At 43.4% G+C, this 19,194-nt stretch overlaps 2 protein-coding genes across 17 annotated transcripts in view; one reads left to right on the plus strand and one right to left on the minus strand.

Moving 5' to 3' along the window:
- SCYL3 (SCY1 like pseudokinase 3) overlaps positions 1-16,821 on the plus strand; it is a 41,995-nt gene extending 25,174 nt beyond the window's left edge. For all 14 annotated transcript variants that reach the window (XM_045452979.1, XM_045452981.1, XM_045452985.1 and 11 more), the window contains 4 exons: positions 723-907; positions 10,435-10,606; positions 14,985-15,679; positions 16,183-16,821. In XM_045452979.1, the coding sequence (XP_045308935.1) occupies positions 723-907; positions 10,435-10,606; positions 14,985-15,679; positions 16,183-16,242 (1,112 nt within the window). In that variant the 3' untranslated portion in view covers positions 16,243-16,821. The remainder of the gene's footprint in view (positions 1-722; positions 908-10,434; positions 10,607-14,984; positions 15,680-16,182) is intronic.
- The window catches only part of CC3H1orf112 (chromosome C3 C1orf112 homolog), a 45,112-nt gene continuing 42,739 nt past the window's right edge, over positions 16,822-19,194 (minus strand). For all 3 annotated transcript variants that reach the window (XM_045452971.1, XM_045452970.1, XM_045452969.1), the window contains 2 exons: positions 18,829-18,948; positions 16,822-17,154 (listed from right to left, as the gene is read on the minus strand). In XM_045452971.1, coding sequence (XP_045308927.1) covers positions 16,954-17,154; positions 18,829-18,948 — 321 coding nt within the window. In that variant the 3' untranslated portion in view covers positions 16,822-16,953. The remainder of the gene's footprint in view (positions 17,155-18,828; positions 18,949-19,194) is intronic.

Consider the following 19,194-nt stretch of genomic DNA (forward strand, 5'->3'; position numbering starts at 1 on the left):
TTTACAGCATAGAATTTTGTTACAGCCTTTGTTATTCCCTGAGGGTTTTTGTTTCTGTGTCTGTTTTCAGTTCAACTGTAGCTGACACACATGACATCCGTCTCAGGTCCTGGAGTTTTTCTTCCCAGCTGCCATCCTTTTACTCAGTAGATCTTAGATGGCGGTGTGCTTCTGAATCACCTGGGGACCTTTTTAAAAATGTGCCTGTATGGCCGATCCACTGATGGTGGGACAGCCGGGGCAGGACTGTATATGTATTTATTTATTTGTAAAGGCCCCCACATGATTGTGACGGCGATCTCTGATCACTGCTACCATAACTGGCAGGAAGAGAGGACCGCCCGGCATCAAATCCCATTGTGACATTTAACACCTCCTGGTTCTGCAGATGAAATTGCAGCCACGGTCCTTGATCTACCCTAGTATATGAAATTCCTCACTGGTTAAACACAGATGTATAAAGAGTTACTGATTCAGGAGTCCCTTAAAGTACGCAAGCTTTCTCTGTTGCAGGCTCAGCGTGGCACAGTATTTCACAAGGCAGAGCATGTTTAAGGTCGTTGACCCTTGAGTAATCTGAGTCAACCAGAAAGGTGTCCTTTGCTTTGGGGCCTAGAATGTGTGGGAAGCTCTGGGCTCAGTTTCTGAATTATCCTTCATGCTCCTTTCACTGAAATGACCATTTGCTTCTTCACACGGAACCACCTCTGATCGCGGGGTAGACAGCGCGCGGGGAGAAGTGCCTTGCCTGCTGTCGCCGGCCCTGTTCCGGTCGCGGGTGATCCCTGTGTTGCTGCAGCTGTTTGAGGTGCACGAGGAGCACGTGCGGATGGTGCTGCTGTCTCACCTGGAGGCCTACGTGGAGCACTTCACTCCGGAGCAGCTGAAGAAAGTCATCCTGCCACAGGTCAGAGACGGCCGGCGGGCGCAGGCTGGACGGCCGCTGCTAGTTTGGGGGCTGAAAGGAGGGGGCGGGTTCGCAGCGCTGAGGTGATAGGTTAGGGGGTCGGGAGGCCCCCGTCGGGTTGAAAAGCTCCTCGGATACCCAGGGCTGAAATTCAGACTGCGTTCCCATCCCATTCACACAGGCAGATCGATTAAACTAAGGTGTTTGGTCTTAAGCTGGGAAAAACCGTAGTTCTGTTTGCTAATTCTTTTTTTTGTTTGTTTTTTTAAGTTTATTTATTTATTTTGAGAGAGAGAGAGAGAGGGAGCACAAGCAGGGGAGGGGCAGAGAGAGAGGGAGAGACAATCCCAAGCAGGCTCTGCACTTCCAGCGCAGAGCCCGATGTGGAGCTCGAACTCACAAACTGAGATCGGGACCTGAGCTGAGGTCAAGAGACAGACGCTTAACCGGCTGAGCCGCCCAGGTGTGATCCCTTGGGGAAAGGACCAAGAACCCTTTGTGGATGTTTTGTGACAGAAAGTATACGTGTCCATAATTAAATACCATAAACAAATTAAATTATAACCGAGAGGAAGATGAGATTATTCCTACCAGTGGTTTTCAGACTGTCTATCAGCCTCTGGGGAACCAGGTAATGAGTCACCCACTCTGGGGCTCCGGTTTATGTCGGTTTGCCATGGCTGACCTAACAAATGACCCCAAACTGCATGGCTTAAAGCCGTAGAAATTCTCTCCCGGGTCTGGAGGCCGGTCTGAACTCCAGGTGTCAGCTTGACTCCCGCCGGTCCCTGCTGTGTCTTGGCTCGTAACTCAGATCCGTCCGCTTCGTGGGATTTAGGGCCCACTCTAACCCAGGGTGACCTCATTTTAAGGTCATATTCTGGGTCGCTGCGAACTTTTAGGAGATAATATTCGACTCAGTAGGAGTTCTTTATTTCTTTATTTTTTTAATTTATAGCCAAGTTAGCATATAGTGCAACAGTGATTTCAGGAGTAGATTCCTTAATACCCCTTACCCCTTATCCATTTAGCCCATCCCCCCTCCCACAACCCCTGCAGCAACCCTCAGTTCGTTCTCCATATTTGAGAGTCTCTTCTGTTTTGCCCCCCTGCCTGTTTTTATATTAGTTTTGCTTCCCTTCCTGTATGTTCATCTGTGTTTTATCTTAAATCCCTTATATGAATGAAATCATATGATATTTGTCTTTTTCTATTTCGCTTAGCATAATACTCTCTAGTTTCATCCACATAGTTGCAAATGGCAAGATTTCATTCTTTTTGATTGCCAAGTAATACTCCAGTGTATGTATATACCACATCTTCTTTATCCATTCATCCATCGATGGACATTTGGGCGCTTTCCATACTTTGGCTATTGTCGATAGTGCTGCTGTAAACATGGGGGTGCCTGTGTCCCTTCGAAACAGCACACCTGTATCCCTTGGATAAATACCTAGTAGTGCAATTGCTGGGTCATAGGGTAGCTCTATTTTTAATTTTTTGAGGAACCTCCATACTGTTTTCCAGAGTGGCTGCATCAGTTTGCCTTCCCACCAGCAGTTCAAAAGAGATCCTCTTTCTCTGCATCCTCGCCAACATCTGTTGTTGCCTGAGTTGTTAATATTAGCCATTCTGACAGGTGTGAGGGGGTATCTCATGGTGGTTTTGATTTGTATTTCCCTGATGATGAGTGAAGTTGAGCATTTTTTCATGTGTCAGTGGCCAAATCTGGATATCTTCTTTGGAGAAGTGCCTATTCATTTCTTTTGCCCATTTCTTCACTGGATTGTTTTTTGGGTGTTAAGTTTGATAAGTTCTTATAGATTTTGGATACTAACCCTTTATCTGATATGTCATTTGCATATGTCTTCTCCCATTTTGTCAGTTGCCTTTCAGTTTTGCTGATTATTTCTTTCGCTGTGCAGAAGGTTTTTATTCTGATGAGGTCCCAGTAGTTCATTTTTGCTTTTGTTTCCCTTGCCTCCAGAGACGTGTTGAGTAAGAAGTTGCTGTGACCAAGGTCAAAGAGGTTTCTCCTCTAGGATTTTGATGGCTTTCTGTCTTATGTTTAGGTTCTTTATCCATTTTGAGTTTATTTTCGTGTCTGGTGTGAGAAAGCGGTCCAGGTTCATTTTTCTGCATGTCGTTGTCCAGTTTCCCCAGCACCATTTGCTGAAGAGACTGTCTTTATTCCATTGGATATTCTTTCCTGCTTTGTCCAATATTAGTTGGCCACACATTTGATGGTCCACTTGTGGGTTCTCTATTCTGTTCCATTGAGTTGAGTGTCTGTTTTTGTGCCAGTATCATACTGTCTCGATGATTATAGCTTTGTAATACGGCTTGAAGTCCGGGCTTGTGATGCCTCCAGCTTCAGTTTTCTTTTTCAAGATTGCTTTGGCTATTCGGGTTTTTTCTGGTTCCATACAAATTTTAGCATTGTTTGTTCTAGCTCTGTGAAGAATGCTGGTGTTATTTTGAGAGGTATTGCATTGAATATGTAGATTGCTTTGGGTAGTATTGACACTTTAACGATATTTGTTTTTCCTATCCAGGAGCATGGAATATTTTTCCATTTTTTTGTGTCTTTTTCATTTTCTTTCATAAGCTTTCTATAGTTTTCAGTATGTAGATTTTTTACCTCGGTTAGATTTATTCCTAGGTATCTTAAGGGTTTTGGTGCAACTGTAAATGGGATCAATTCCTTGATTTCTCTTTCTGTTGCTTCATTCTTGGTGTATAGGAATGCAACCGGTTTCTGCGCATTGATTTTATATCCTGCAACTTTGCTGAATATGGATCAGTTCTAGCAGTTTTTTGGTGGAATCTTAAGGGTTTTCCATATAGAGTATCATGTCACCTGTGAAGAATTAAAGTTTGACTTCCTTCTGGCCAATTTGGATGCCTTTTATTCCTTTGTGTTGTCTGATTGCTGAGGCTAAGACTTCCAGTACTATGTTGAATAACAGTGGTGAGAGTGGACATCCCTGTCTTGTTCCTAACCTTAAGGGAAAAGCTCTCAGTTTCTCTTCCCATTGAGGATGATATTAGCGTTGGGTTTTTCATATATGGCGTTTATGATCTTGAGGTATGATCCGTCTGTCCCTACTTTCTTGAGGGTTTTTATCAAGAAAGGATGCTATATTTTGTTGAATGCTTTCTCTGCATCTGTTGAGAGGATCATGTGGTTATTGTCCTTTCTTTTATTGATGTGATGTATCACATTGATTGTTTTGCAAATATTGAACCAGCCCTGCATCCCAGGTATAAATCCCAATTGGTCGTGGTAAATAATTTTTTAATGTATTGTTGGATCCGGTTGGCTAATACCTTGTTGAGGATTTTTGCATCCATGTTCATCAGGGAAATTGGTCTGTAGTTCTCCTTTTTAGTGGGGTCTTTGTCTGGTTTTGGAATCAAGGTAATGCTGGCTCCATAGAAAAAGTTTGGAAGTTTTCCTTCCATTTCTATTTTTTTGGAACAGCTTCAAGAGAGTAGGTGTTAACTCTTCTTTAAATGTTTGGTAGGATTCCCTTGGAAAGCCATCTGGCCCCGGACTCTTGTTTTTTGGGAGATTTTTGATTACTAATTCGATTTCCTGACTGGTTATGGGTCTGTTCACATTTTCTATTTCTTCCTGTTTCAGTTTTGGTAGTGTATATATTTCTAGGAATTTGTTCATTTCTTCCAGATTGCCCATTTTATTGGTGTATAATTGCTCATAATATTCTGTTATTATTGTTTGTATTTCTGCTGTGTTAGTTGTGATCTCTCCTCTTTCATTCTTGATTTTATTTATTTGGTTCCTTTTTCTTTTTGATCAAACTGGCTAGGGGTTTATCAATTTTGTTAATTTTTTCAAAGAACCAGCTCCTGGTTTCATTCATCTGGTCTACTGTTTTCTTTTTTGTTTGTTTGTTTTCTTTTCTTTTTCGATAACATTGATTTCTGTTCTAATCTTTATTATTTCCCGTCTTCTACTGGTTTTGGGTTTTATTTACTGTTCTTTTTCTAGCTCTTTTAGGTGTAAGGTTAGTTTGCGTATCTGAGACCTTTCTTCCTTCTTTAGGAAGGCCTGGATTGCTATATACTACCCTCTTCTGACCGCCTTTGCTGTGTCCCAGAGGTTTTGGGCTGTGGTGTTACCATTTTCATTGGCTTCCATGTACTTTTTAATTTCCTCTTTAACTTCTTGGTTAGCCCATTCATTCTTTAGTAGCATGTTCTTTAGTCTCCAAGTATTTGTTATCTTTCCACATTTTTTATTGTGGTTGATTTCAAGTTTCATAGCGTTGTGGTCTGAAAATACGTATGGTATGATGTCGATCTTTTTGTATTTGTTGAGGCTGAAATGTGTCCCAGTATGTGGTCTATTCTGGAGAACATTCCATGTGCACTGGAGAAGAATGTGTATTTCACTGCTTTAGGATGAAATGTTCTGAATATATCTGTTAAGTCCATCTGGTCCAGTGTGTCATTCAAAGCCATTATTTCCTTTTTGATTTTCTGTTTAGATTATCTGTCCATTGTTGTAAGTGGGGTATTGAAGTCCCCTATTTTTATGGTATTATTATCAATGAGTTTCTTTATGTTTGTGATTAATTGATTTATGTATTTGTTTGCTGCCACATTTGGAGCATAAATGTTTACAATTGTTAGATCTTGGTGGATAGGCTCCTTGATGATATAATGCCCTTCTTCATTTCTTGTTACAGTCTTTATTTTAACGTCTAGATTTTCTGATATAAGTATGGCTACTCCAGCTTTCTTTTGGCGACCATTAGCATGATAGATGGTTCTCTATCCCCTTACTTTCAATCTGAAGGTGTCTTTAGGTCTAAAGTGGGTGTCTTGTAAACAGCATATAGATGGGTCTTGTTTTCTTATCCACTCTGTTACCCTATGTCTTTTGATTGGAGCATTTAGTCCACTGACGTTTAGAGTGAGTACTGAAAGATATGAACTTATTGCCATTATGTTGTGTTCAGAGTTGGAGTTTCTGGTGGTGTTCTCTAGTCCTTTCTAGTCTGTTGTTTTTGGTCTTTTTGGTTTGTTTGTTTGTTTTTGTTTTTTGTTTCATCTTTTTTCCCTTCAAAATGCTCCTCAAAATTTCTTGCAGGGCTGGTTTAGTGGTCACAAACTCCTTTAATATTTGTTTGTCTGGGACATGTTTTATCTCTCCTATTTTGACTGACAGCCTTGTTGGATAAAGAATTCTTGGCTGCATATTTTTCCAATTCAGCACAGTGAATATATCCTGCCACTCCTCTCCGGCCTGCCAAGTTTTTGTGGATAGGTCTGCTGCAAACCTGATCTGTCTTCCCTTGTAAGTTAAGGACTTTTTTTTCCCTTGCTGCTTTCATGATTCTTTCCTTGTCTGAGTATTTTGTGAATTTGATTATGATATGCCTTGTTGATGGTTAGTTTTTTGTTGAATCTAATGGGAGCCCTTTGTGTTTCCTGGATTTTGATGTCTGTGTCTTTCCCCAGTTTAGGAAAGTTTTCCTCTATGATTTGCTCACATAAACCTTGTACCTAATTCTCTAATTCTTAAATTGTGCTTTTTTGCCTTAGTCTCCCTCTTTTTCCTGCTTCATTGTTCTCCATAAGTTTGTCCTCTATCTCACTGATTCTCTGCTCTACTTCATCCATCCTTGCCACCGTGGCAACCATTCAAGATTGCAGCTCAGTTATAGCATTTTTTTGTTTCATCCTGACTAGCTTTTACTGCTGTTATCTCTGCAGAAAGGGATTCTAATCTGTTTTCAACCCCAGCTAGTATTCTTATTATCGTGATTCTAAATTCTGGTTCAGACATCTTGCTGGTATCTTTGTTGATTAAGTCCCTGGTTGTCATTTCTTCCTATTCTTTCTTTTGGGGTAAATTCCTTCATTTCATCATTTTGAAGGAAGAAAAGGAATCAGTAAAAAAAAAATTTTTAAGTAAAAACAACACAAAAAAATCAAATAATGCTAGATCCTAAGTGTATTTTGGTCTGGTTGTTTAAAGGAGCTTGGTAGATTCAAGAAAAAAGGAAAAGAAAAGAAAAAGGAAAAAAGAAAAAAAAAGGAAAACGTTTGAAAATTAGATATAATGAATACAGTGAAATAGAATAAAATGAAATGATGGAAGTAAAATAGAATTTAAAAAATTTTAAAAAAACGTAGTAGAAAAAAGTTAAAAATCTTTTCAATAAAAATGGAAAACAAAAATAAATGTTTTGTCTTTATTCAAAAATAAAAAAAATTGAATAGATGGATCAGTGAACAGACTAAAATATGATTGAAATTACATCGGTTTCCCCTAAAAGTCAAACTGTGAAGTTTGTAGTGCATAAACTAAGCAGGCAGAGAGATTTTTGTTGTTCCTCAAATGTGCGGTTGCCTTTTGAGCAAGGCTTAGTGTAACGGCTCCATTCTCCACTAGGTGGCACTGCTTCACTTACTGGGGAGGATTGTTTTGGCGCACGTAGGCATGTATGCGCATGTGCGGGTGAGATGAAAGTGGCATAACCCAGCTACCCGGTTTCACCCTGTCTCTAGTATCAGAACTCTGTGTTCTTCCCGACTGGCAATCAAGCCTCATTTGTCTCCAACTTCTGTCCACTCCCCGCTTTTATACTGTTCTTGACCAAGCCATCAGGCTGCCAAGCGGCACCTCCTCCTGAGTTTTATCTCAGATGGTGGCTGTGTTTCCCATCCCCTCACTTCTGAGGGACTTCGGCTTTGACCTGTTCTGACCCTCTCGGGGAGGGTCTCACCAAGTAATGGCCGGGTGCCCACCTGCCCCAGAAAAAGTTCACGTGATTGTGTAGCAGCATTTCAGTGATTATGGAAAATCACAACGCACATCTGGCACCAGGCTTCCCCCTTATCATCCTTGTTCCAGTGAATGTGGTTCTCCAGGGTCCGGTGGCACCTTTGCCTGTGTGGGGGCCACACAGCCTCTACCAAATGTCCTCCCAGCAGGGGAACCACCTCTCCTTCTGTGGCCCGTGGCATCCTCGGGCCACACTCTCTGCCCCTGGGGATTCACCCTTCCCACCACAGCACCGCCAGGTATTGAGCTGAGGAGCCTCAGACTCTGCACTCCCCCTTTTTAGAGTCTTAATGGAATTTAAACCCTCTCCTTTCTCCCCTTTTTTGTTCAGTCCCTTGTGTACTCTTCTCTCCACGAGCAAAAACAGCTCCCTGCCCTCTGTGGCTTCTCTCTCCCCCAGGTCACCTCTCTGCACCATGTACCTGCTGAGTTCTGTGGTTCAGGTTGTGCGTATTATCGTTTTGTTAACCCTCAAATCGGTTTTCTATGTGTGCAAGATGTTTAGTGTTGATCCGGCTGCATTTCAGGGACAAGAGACACAAAAAAAACTTTCCTTGCTGTTCTGTCATCTTGGCCCCTCCCTCAGTATGAGGTTTTAAAAGATTTTGTCAGCTATGTGGTATCTTTCAAATAATTTGTTTTCCTATGAGATTAATTTATTTATAAATTATTTGTCAGGCCTGGTTTTATGTCAGATCTTGTGCATAGGTCCTGGGGCTGTAGGGGTATATAACACACCTTACTTTCAAGGAGCTGGGAGGTGGGAAAGATAGGTGTTTGTCACCTGTTGCTGTACAACCACCCCAAAACTTAGTACCTAAAACATTTTTTTATTTAAAAAAATTTTTTTAACATTTACTCATTTTTGAGAGGGAGAGAGAGAGCATGAGCAGGGGAATGGCAGAGAGAGAGGGAAACACAGAATACGAAGCAGGCTCCAGGCTCTGAGCTGTCAGCACAGAGCCCGGCGTGGGGCTGGAACTCATGAACCATGAGATCATGACCTGAGCTGAAGTCGGATGCGTAACTGACTGAGCCATGCACGTGCCCCAAAGTCATTTTTTTCTCGGAATTCTTTGCATTGACTGGGCTCAGGTTGGGAATTCTGTTGCTCCACATGATGTCAGCTGATGAGCAGTCCCCTGGGGCCCATTGAGGCTGACTCACGCAAAACGGTTCCTTGACACCTTGAAGGGGATGGCTGGGCCTCTCTCTCCACGTGGTCTCAGGATGTCTCGGGGCCTCTGTTCCCCTCCGTCCCATCTCCAGCGAGGGTGGTGGACTCCTTACAGGGCTGCCCGGGGCTACCAGAAGTGCCAGGGCAGCCTTCTGGAGGCATAGGTTAGGAGTGGACAGTGTCACTTCTGTTATGTTCTCCTGGTTTGAGCGAGTCACAGAAGTCAGCTGAGGTTCATTAAGTGTGGGTTTGCATAGGGCATGGATACTGGGGGACCACGGGAGCCTGGCCGGCTTTAGGGTCAAGCAGCACAACATGGCACTTGGTGCTTACATTTGTAGCAGTAATTGTTACCCTGATGTAGTTGTCTCTGGACATATAGACGAGGGACGAAGCATCCTCCCTCTGAGAGGAGTCCTCCTACGTCTCAGAATTGGCCCTGAGCTGAGGTCAAAGAATGCGTAGGTTTTCAGCGTGTGAAAGACCGTGAAGACTCTCACTGGAGTTCTGTCCTATGTAGGGGAATAGCCTGGCCGATTTTTGTGTGCTAGAAAGTTCCTTTTGGTAGCAGTGTGGAAGATGGACTGTAGGAGGGGAGAGGAGGTAGGAGGCTGTTAGAATAGTCCAGCTAAGAGAAGGCAATGTCTGGGGGACATATGACAGTGGTCATGGGAGAGGGACACATAAAGGGTAGAAGGGTAGGACGCAGCTGCTCACGAGAGAGGAGAGGCTTGAGGATGACTGAGGTTTGTGGCTTGGGTGGTTTGTTATTGTAGTTAGCCTACTTGATGGAATTCTCATCATTTGTGAAAGAAACACTTTATTTGTACAGCTTTGTTCTGAGAACGTGCCTGATTTGTTAGCATTGGACCTGAACATCATCTTAGTCTTGCTGGAAGTCTTGATCTTAGATAAATGAGGAAACTAGAAACTAGAAAAATTAAACGGTTGGTCAGTCTAGGTGTCTGCAGTTAGCCCCTCTGCCACAGTTATGGACTCTTGTCACTCGGCGTCTTTTGATTGGAGCATTTAGATTCTCCCAAGAATTTGGAAAATCCTCTACAGCAATACTACCCTGAACACCCCGTCTTAGCCGATCTGACACTGAGTAGGGTCAGGCCTGGTTGGTATTTGCTGGGAGGCCTCCTGGGAGTACTGGGTGCTGTCGGCTTAAGAGACTGGAGATCTCCAGAGCACTCAGCTGCCTTTGGTCCTGGGGCGGGAGCTGACAGGCATCATGAACAAGCCTAGAACCTTTCATAGCAATTCAACACAATAATTTTATGCGATTTCCAATAGATTTATTTTTGCTTTTATTGTGTTTTCTACAACGTGTGGGTCTGTGATTGATTGGGAGGGGGACCTATTGGGCCTTGCCCACCAGTAGTTTGACAGCTGCCGACTCAGAGCACGCGTGTAAGAAATGAAGTCATCTGAACAAGCGTGGTCTGATTGCAGCCCAGGTGCTGGTTTATGGGGAAAAAGACAGGCCGTGTGGTCGTGTGCACTTACCACCTGATTTACTCCTAGGTCTTGCTGGGCCTGCGTGATACCAGTGATTCCATTGTGGCAATTACTCTTCATAGCCTAGCAGTGCTGGTGTCCTTACTTGGACCAGAGGTGGTTGTGGGAGGTGAAAGAACCAAGATCTTCAAACGCACAGCCCCAAGTTTTACTAAAATGGTGGACCTTTCCCCAGAAGGTAAGAATGATTAAATGGGCTTTTTATTTTAAATATTGTTGTTTTAATGAAATTTTTAACATTATACAAGTAAGGCAGGTGGGTTGTCTTCAGTCAGAGGATAGAAACAACTGTAAAGAAAGCATAATTTCCCTCTCCCGGTTCCTTCTGGGTGTATAAGGTAATCAATTTTAATAGTTTAGTGGGAATCTTTTCTTCCTTTTCTTAGGCCCATAAAGATACACAGGTATCTGTGTATACACACACACCCCCACATACCAGATTTTTTAACAAAACAATGAGAAAATACTGTGCCCAATTCTACAACTTAATTTTTTCATGTAGTGCCTTTTCAGGGACTCGTCTCCAGGTCAATATGTAGAAATGTCACTTTTTTGACAGCTGCCTAATATTTCATTGAATACATTTCATTTAGTGATTTCCCTGTTGATGGATATTGCTTTCATTTCTGGATTTTTAACCACTACATTGCTGCAGTAGATGTCCTTGTACTTGTATCTTGATGTAGTTTGCCTTTTATTGCTAGAGGATAAGGTCCCACAAGTAGACTTACTGGGTCAAAGAATATATTTAAAATTTTATGGATACTCTCTGTCAGTTTCTAAAGGTTGTAGCAGTTCTTAACAACACTAGATGTTTAAGTCCTTTTGATTTTGATGGCCTCTTAGGTAAGTAGCTGTTGATTTTTAAGAACTTCAAGAAATACTTATTTCTGGCATATTCCAATTGGATATTACATGGCACGTAGCAATAATTGCTGGGCTTTATAGGTTGTAAAAAGTCAAGAATAAAAATTTTATATCAACGGCATTGCTTCTTTGCTCCTTGATACAACCCTGAATAGGATGGTGACCTTGTTAGGAAACACAGATCTCTGATTCAGTTCTCACGGATGGTGAATTAGCACAGAAACCGTTACAGTAGAAAAACTATCAGATAGACTTTTCTCTAATTCTCCTGCCAGGAGAATTTCTTATTTTATTTTATTTTATTTTATTTTATTTTATTTTATTTATTTTATTTTATTATTTTTTAAATTTTTTAATTCAAATCCAAGTTAGTTAACATATGGTAGAATGATAATTTCAGGAAGAGAATTTAGTGATTCATCACTTACATAGAATACCCAGTGCTCATCCCAACAAGTGCCATCCTTCATGCCCATCACCCATTTAGCCCCTCCCCCCACCCAACACCCTGGCAGCAACCCTGTTTGTTCTCTGTATTGAAGAGTCTCTAATGGTTTGTCTCCCTTTCTGTTTTTATCTTATTTTCCTTCCCTATGTTCATCTGTTTTATTTCTTAAATTCCATGAGTGGAATCATATGATATTTGCCTTTCTCTGACTTATTTCACTTAGCATACTTTACTTCCAAAAAGATTTCATTCTTTTGATCGCTGAGTAATATTCCGTTGTATATATTTACTACACCTTCTTTATCCATTCATCAGTCAATAGACATTTAAGACTCTTCCCATACTTTGGCTATTGTCGATAGCGCTGCTGTAAACATGGAGGTGCATGTGCCCCTTTGAGTCAGCATTTTTGTGTCTTTTGGATAAATAACCTAGTAGTGCAGGTGCTGGATTATAGGGTGGTTCTATCTTCAGCTTTTTGACGCACCTCCACACTGTTTTCCAGAGCACTGCACCAGTTTGCATTCCCACTAGCGGTGCAAGAGGGCTTCCCCTTTCTCCGCATCCTCGCCAACATCTGTTGTTTCCTGAGTTGTTCATTTTAGCCATTCTGACAGGGGGGAGGTGGTATCTCCTTGTGGTTCCAGGAGGGTTTTTAAAGCAACGCTGGCTTCCTGAGGTTTTGATAGGTCCAACTCTTCTTGGTGCTGATGAAATAAATCATTGTCAGTCAGGAACTTGAAGAGGGTGACAAAGCTGCTCCCTCACTGACTAGGATATGTTTGGAGCACGTTGAGTGAATGGAGTCTGTGTGGTACCAGGTAGTTTTGTTTTGTTTTTTGTTTTCAAGCAGAGTACACCAAACAGCAAATGAGAGATTTATTTATATTTCATACCAGAGGAATCTGTAGGGGAGGAAGGGTTTTGGGATGCAGTTTTGGGATAAGGCTGGGGGCATCAGTCTCCGAGGGCAGCTTTGTTGCATGTTGAGTCCCCACTCCAATCTGTTTTATTTATTGGATGCAGTTTCCTAATTGTGGACTTTCTATAAACTGTTGACCTATAATCTTAGTAAGAAACCAAAAAGGCACCAAAGTAGAACAGGTGAATTTTTTTTTTTTTTTTTTTTTTTAACGTTTTACTTATTTTTGAGACAGGGAGAGACAGAGCATGAACAGGGGAGGGTCAGAGAGAGGGAGACACAGAATCCGAACCAGGCTCCAGGCTCTGAGCTGTCAGCACAGAGCCCGACACGGGGCTAGAACTCATAGACCGTGAGATCATGACCGGAGCCGAAGTTGGCCGCTTAACCGACTGAGCCACCCAGGTGCCCCGGGATGAATTTTTATTAAAATAGATTTTTCTAAAGCCTTTCAGTGACTTAGCTAAGCTCTTCATCCAAGATGGCTGCCGAGCCCTGGTGACTGCCTGCATTTCATTTTTTGACGCATTTCAAGTTTATAGTTAAGAGTGGACCTTCTTCTGAACAACATGGGGGAATGCTGGGGAGGAGCATGTCCATAGGAGGGTACCCTTGGACTTTTGTTTTCCTCCTTCTGCTCCCTTGCAGTTTACCTATATGGTCAGTCTTAAGAATATGGGATAATAGTGAGATTTATGAAAAGGGAAGAGAACTGGAGAAGGGAACATTGGTAAGAGACACTGGTAGGCCCTCGCGGGGAGGAAGGTAGCAGAAGCAAGCAAGAAGGTGCTGGGCTTGTAGAGGTCAGACCCTGCAGGGCCCGGCAGGCCTCACTGTGATGACTTACCCCAGGCCCTTCCAGGAAGAGGAAGTACTAAGCCAGAAATTTTGCTGGAAACTTTTGACCAATGTCCACTGTGGAGTATGAACTTTTAGGTAAACAAAGACAGCATTTTCTGGAAACAATTTTTTTCCCCAATTGGAAGTTAAATGTCTATAGCATAAAATTTACCAATTTTAACTGTATAGTTTTGTAGCATTAAGTACATTCACGCTGGCGTTCTTGTACTCTCGGACTTTTATTCTTAGTAGAATCAATTATGGTTTTAAATCACCAAAGTGTTCAAGAGCCATTAACTCTTATAAGCAGGTATCCTAAAGGTTCTGTCTAATCCAGCTTCTCAGCTAGCTCTTGAATCCTTTCGAGTCCCTTACCGCCACTTAGACACTCAGCCCGTCCGTAAACACCCGGACAGGCGTCCATTCCGTAACAGGTGTTTCTTCAGATATTTGAAGATGCTCTCTTCCTGCAACTTCTCTTTTTGTCTGTGTTAAATACACCCATTTCTCTTAACTGTTGCCCACCTACCCTGTTAGAACAAGAAGCAATTTCTTAGCCCTTTTACTTTGGGGAGTTTTTATGTATCTTTATGCTGTCCCATGTACGTCGTCATCTGTAGCCAGCAGGCTCAGATGCGCCAATCTTGGAGAACCCCTCCTCTGGGGTTTTTCTGGCAGCACACCCAGCAGCAAGAAGCATGTGCAGAGCGATTGTTCCAATACTCTTACACAGACAGGGAGAAATACTCAATTTATGTAGCTTTTCCACTGTTTGGATGAATGTTTTCCTGAGTATTAAGTTTTAAATTCTGAAAATTAAGGGCACCTTGGGAATACTGAGGCTGATTTCTCGTATCACTTCGGACTTTGTAGTCAGCTGGGGTCTCATCTGCTTTTCCTGGACTACAGGGTACCTACCGACCATTTCTTCGTGACTGGTGAGGAGAGCTGGTGATGGGTCTTCAGTGCAGCATTCTCCAAATTGGGTCCGAGGAGGACAGTTTTGTTAGATGGCAGTAGGTTTTCTGTGAGAGACAGAGTGGCGTGGTTACGTTTGGGAAAGCGTTAGGAGTAGCGTCCGGCCGCGTTGCACCAGACTCCACGGCCTTGCCCACGTTTGAGAAATCTCTTTAAAATGAGGGTATGTCCGGTTGAGCACATGACACTTTTTGGGGGGTGACACTGCCTGGCTTAGAACCTCTCTCTGTTTATAGACAGTTACGCCAACAAACGTTGAACATCTGGGAAAGGATCGGACGCTCCGCCTGCTGCTTGGTGTGCTTCCCTGAGTTCGGGTTAAGCATTTGAGTAACTTAGTTCTGTTACGTTCTGCGGGGATTCTCTTTTGTAGCTACAGTTTAGTAGCCTGGATATTTCTATGAAATGAGAGCCAGACCTTGTGTGCGTGTTAACCTTTTCCTAAATATATGGCTTGCTCTTAACATTTTATGAGGGTAACTTTTGTACTTATCCCCACAGGTGATCAATATTCTCAGCCTATCAAATTCCCCATGAACGGACTCTCCGATGTGAAAAGTACCTCAGGAGACCGTGAAAACTTCCCATCAAGTTCTAAGAAGTCTGAGGAGTGGCCCGACTGGAGCGAGCCGGAGGAGCCTGAAAACAAAGCTGTCAGCATACAGATTGGTCCCGCGGAACCCCGCGATGCCTCCACGTCCCCGCTCCCTAACTTGAACACGGAGGAGGCGTCATGGGATGACTTTGAGCCCAGCAGCTTAGACAGTGAAACAAACGCAGGAGGAGGAGTCCCCACTGTGAGACCTGGGGCCGCAGGGGGACCTGAGCCCATTCCTGCCTTGTTTTCACTCACTGAAGAGCCCAAGCCTTCGAAACCCGGCCTGTGCCAGAAGGCCGGTCTTGCGCCAAGCAGGGATGACCCAGGCCACACCGAGCCCCCAAAAGTGTCACCAGAAGGACGCCTTAAGGTTCCATCTGAACTGGGTTTAGGAGAGGAGTTCACCATTCAAGTGAAAAAGAAGCCAGTACGAGATCCAGAGTTGGACTGGTTTGCGGATATGATCCCAGAAATTAAGCCTTCGGCTGCTATTCTCATTTTGCCTGAACTGAGGACAGAAATGATGGTTTCCGGCAAGGATGACGTCCCACCAGTGATGCAGTTTTCCTCGAAATTCGCTGCAGCAGACCTTACCGAGGTGAGGATCGGTAAATCGCGTCGCTAGCGTCAGGGTGTCCTCGTCCGTGCCGGTTGCCCGGTCTCGTTTGTCACGCCTGCCGTTTTCCCAGGGAGGGAAGCGACTGACGCGCACAGCTGCTTAAAATGAGGATATGGGCAGTTCCTGTACCCGAGGGCTTTCCTGCCCCAGAAGGATGTAGCGTGCTCAGCAAAGTGTTTAACTAGCCACTGGTTATGACCAGGATAATCTCTTTATGGGGAGAGGGATTAAGCCAAGAATAGGGTGTCTTCAGATTGATTTTGGATTGATACGGTCCTCAGGAGGTTATCTTACAAAGCTGCGGCTTTATGATTCTGGAACCAAAACGATCCTCCCCTCAGCTTCCTGTTCACAGGGAGGGAGGGAGTGTACTGAGCACGAGGAAGTCTGTTCTGGCGTCGAAAGGCAAGCGTTAGGCTCCTTTCGATTCGGAAATGACTGGTTTCAGCAGGCTGCCCTTGGTTTGCTTTATCTTGCTGCAGGGAGAGTCCGAAGGCTGGGGAGACGAAGGGGAGCTGAACTGGGAAGATCACAACTGGTGACAACGGGCGGAACTTTAGGGCAAAGGATTTCTTTAAAAAATCCAACTAATACCTCAAAAGCGGGCTCTGCAGACCGGAAAACCCAGAAGCACCGTTTTCCCCGCCTGTGCCAACTGAAGCGTGAGCCCCCGAGTGGCGGCGGGCGCCCCAGCACCGGTCCTGTGGAGGGGCCTGAGCGCATCTGCCTGAGGCCAGTTTCTGTGAAGGGCAAGCAGCCGTGGAAAGGCTGAATTTACTGCTTGTTTTCCAGGACAATTCCAGAGGTAAAGAAAATAAATACAAAAATTCAAGCTGATTAGCTTAATTCTGTGCCATTTCTTTAACAGAAGAGTAAGCTTTACTACGAGATACAACTTACTGAAAAAGTTTTAGCTATAAAGTATATAAATGATTTTAGATTGCTGAGGTTTCCTTAGGCAGCTTATTTATTTGTTTACAGATGTATGAGTGAGGGGCCCTGTGGGGACCTGGGCAGTTCCTGACTGTTCCACATGTATCACGTTGTACCAAAGCTCTTCATGAGAAACCTCCCCCCTCGACCTGTTCTCTAAATGTCCAATAAAGACTATTTTCGCTAGATTCAACTTTACAAAAGTTGTTTTATATGTGCTAGAAAACGCATAGTTCCATCAGTGCATTCATTTACAAAACACAGAGCAGGCTGACAAAGATGATTCTGGGGGGCGGGGGGTGCGGGTCGGTCTAGTCCGTTCAGGGGCCACCTGAGAGTACAAGTCGTTTTAGCCTATCCATCCTTTCTTGGAGCATCTCCAGTTTCACTACAAGCCAGTCTGGAGCAGGAGACTTCTGGAGTAATAGTTCCACTGCCTCCAAGGCCACGGACGCCGCCTGTAGTGCTGACCCGCACTCTTCTTCTGCAGGGAGCTCACGACGGGCTCTTTTTGCGCAAGGCTGGCAAATGAGAAAAACCTGCGATAAGTAATGCCATGATACCCGTCTCAAAGATGATAAAGAACTTTCTTTCTGGAGTTCTGAAACAGTGAAGTTTTATGTGCTAATTTTATTTAGTCATTGGTTCACCAGGGGAGGAGGGAACCACCACCCCTGCAATCACCTAGAAAACTCTGGGAAGGCATTTCTGGTTAGTTCCACTAACATTAGGGCCCAAGGAAAGTAAGAGAAACGCCTGCCTCATCCAGTCACTTCCAGTGAGTTTCTTTGGGATTATCTTGCAATCTGTCCTGACAAAAAAGCCCCAAGTATGAATTTTCTAAACGGTTCCAGTTTACTTTTTAATGCTAAGTTTATAAATGAGGAGAGCTGTGGTCTTTGGGAAACTTTTACGGCCAATTCCAGAAACTGTCAGGCTTTTAGCATCACCGCACTGGGGTGGGAACTGGAGCTGAGCCACCTTTTGTGATCACGGCCTTCCTAAGGAAGGTCATAATAAATTCAAGAGAGAAAAAAAAAAAAACATGCACAAGCAGGGGAAGGGCAGAGAGAGAATCCCAAGCAGACTCCGTAAGTCAGTGCAGAGCCCAATGTGGGGCTTGAACTCACAAACCATGAGGTCGTGACCTGAGCCAAAACCAAGAGTCGGACACCCAACTGAGTCATCCAGGGCCCCATGGTCATAATAAATTCTTGGGGGCTTATTTACACTGATATGTAACTTTCAGGCTTAAAATCTGTAAAACTAAGTCTTTCCTGAAAACTAGTTATAAACAAACTTTTCTTTTTACAAAAGTTATAACTAAACTCACCAGAATATCGTTCATTTGGACTGCGATTCTATATACATGTGTATATCAGTGCTCAAAACAATATTCTGAATATCCTTAGGGGTATCAGATTTCTGCCTTTTAATAGGTAGATGTGATTTCTAGACACTGCCCAGAATTATCCGGCTGGGTTGATGAATGAAGCAAGGGATCAGCCTAAGCATTTTGGAAGGTGAGTTCATTGGTTTTCCGTGGTTCAGAAACTACTGTTTGTCACTTCATTGATAACAAATACAGAACTTTCCCAAAAGTTACTACAAACAATTGAAAGTCCTGTTGAAAGAGTAGGGATAGTATGATGTTAAAACTTATTTGCAAGGGTGCCTGGGAGGCTCAATTTGGTTACATGTCCGACTCTTGGTTTCGGCTCAGGTCATGATCTCACAGTTCGTGGGTTCAAACCCCACACCAGGCTCTGTGCTGACAGTGTGGAGCCTGCTAGGAAAGAAGAAATGTGATTTTTAAAAGAGCAGCTACTGTAAAACAGAATTTTACATTTCTAGATCTATTTGATTATATTTTAAAAATGCTTATTTTTGAGAGAGAGAGAGAGAGAGCGCTTGAGTGGGAGAGGGACAGAGAGAGAGAGGGAGACATAGGATCTAAAGCAGTCTCCAGGCTCTGAGCTGTCAGCACAGAGCCAATGGGGGCTCGAACCCACAAACTGTGAGATCATGACTTGAGCCAAAGTTGGTCGCTTAACCAACTAAGCCACCCAGGTGCCCCGATGTGATATTTTGATATTCAATAGGAGGCCAGAAACCATCCTGGTTTTTTTTTCACTTTTATCAGTAAGAAGGGCAGAATTTCTCTTAAAGCTTGACCCATACTATAAAGTCCATACCTGTAAAGATGACCACTTTGCTTCTTCTACAGCGACGTTAGCAAAGCGTTCCCAGAAAATGGCTTTTTCCTGCTTCACACGTTCCACCCTGGCAGCCGCGGTTTCATCTACAAACCCAGTCTGCCACAAATCGTGAAAAATCAAGTAAACACCAAGCATTCTCTAACAGAAAATGCTGTGATATTCAGAAAATGAGAAGACACCGTGCATGTGTGTGTAAGCACCCAGTATTAAACTATTCTGGCTTAGCCTGTGAGCTAGGCAGGTTTTGGAAGGTGGACTCATCTGTAAATGCACCATCTTCGTGTGATTTGGATAAAATCACTCTCCAGTGTTCTCCTTCCCTACAGAAAAGCCGAAGTGTCT

The sequence above is a fragment of the Leopardus geoffroyi genome, chromosome C3, assembly GCF_018350155.1.
Source record: "Leopardus geoffroyi isolate Oge1 chromosome C3, O.geoffroyi_Oge1_pat1.0, whole genome shotgun sequence".
Taxonomy (NCBI): Eukaryota; Metazoa; Chordata; class Mammalia; order Carnivora; family Felidae; genus Leopardus; species Leopardus geoffroyi.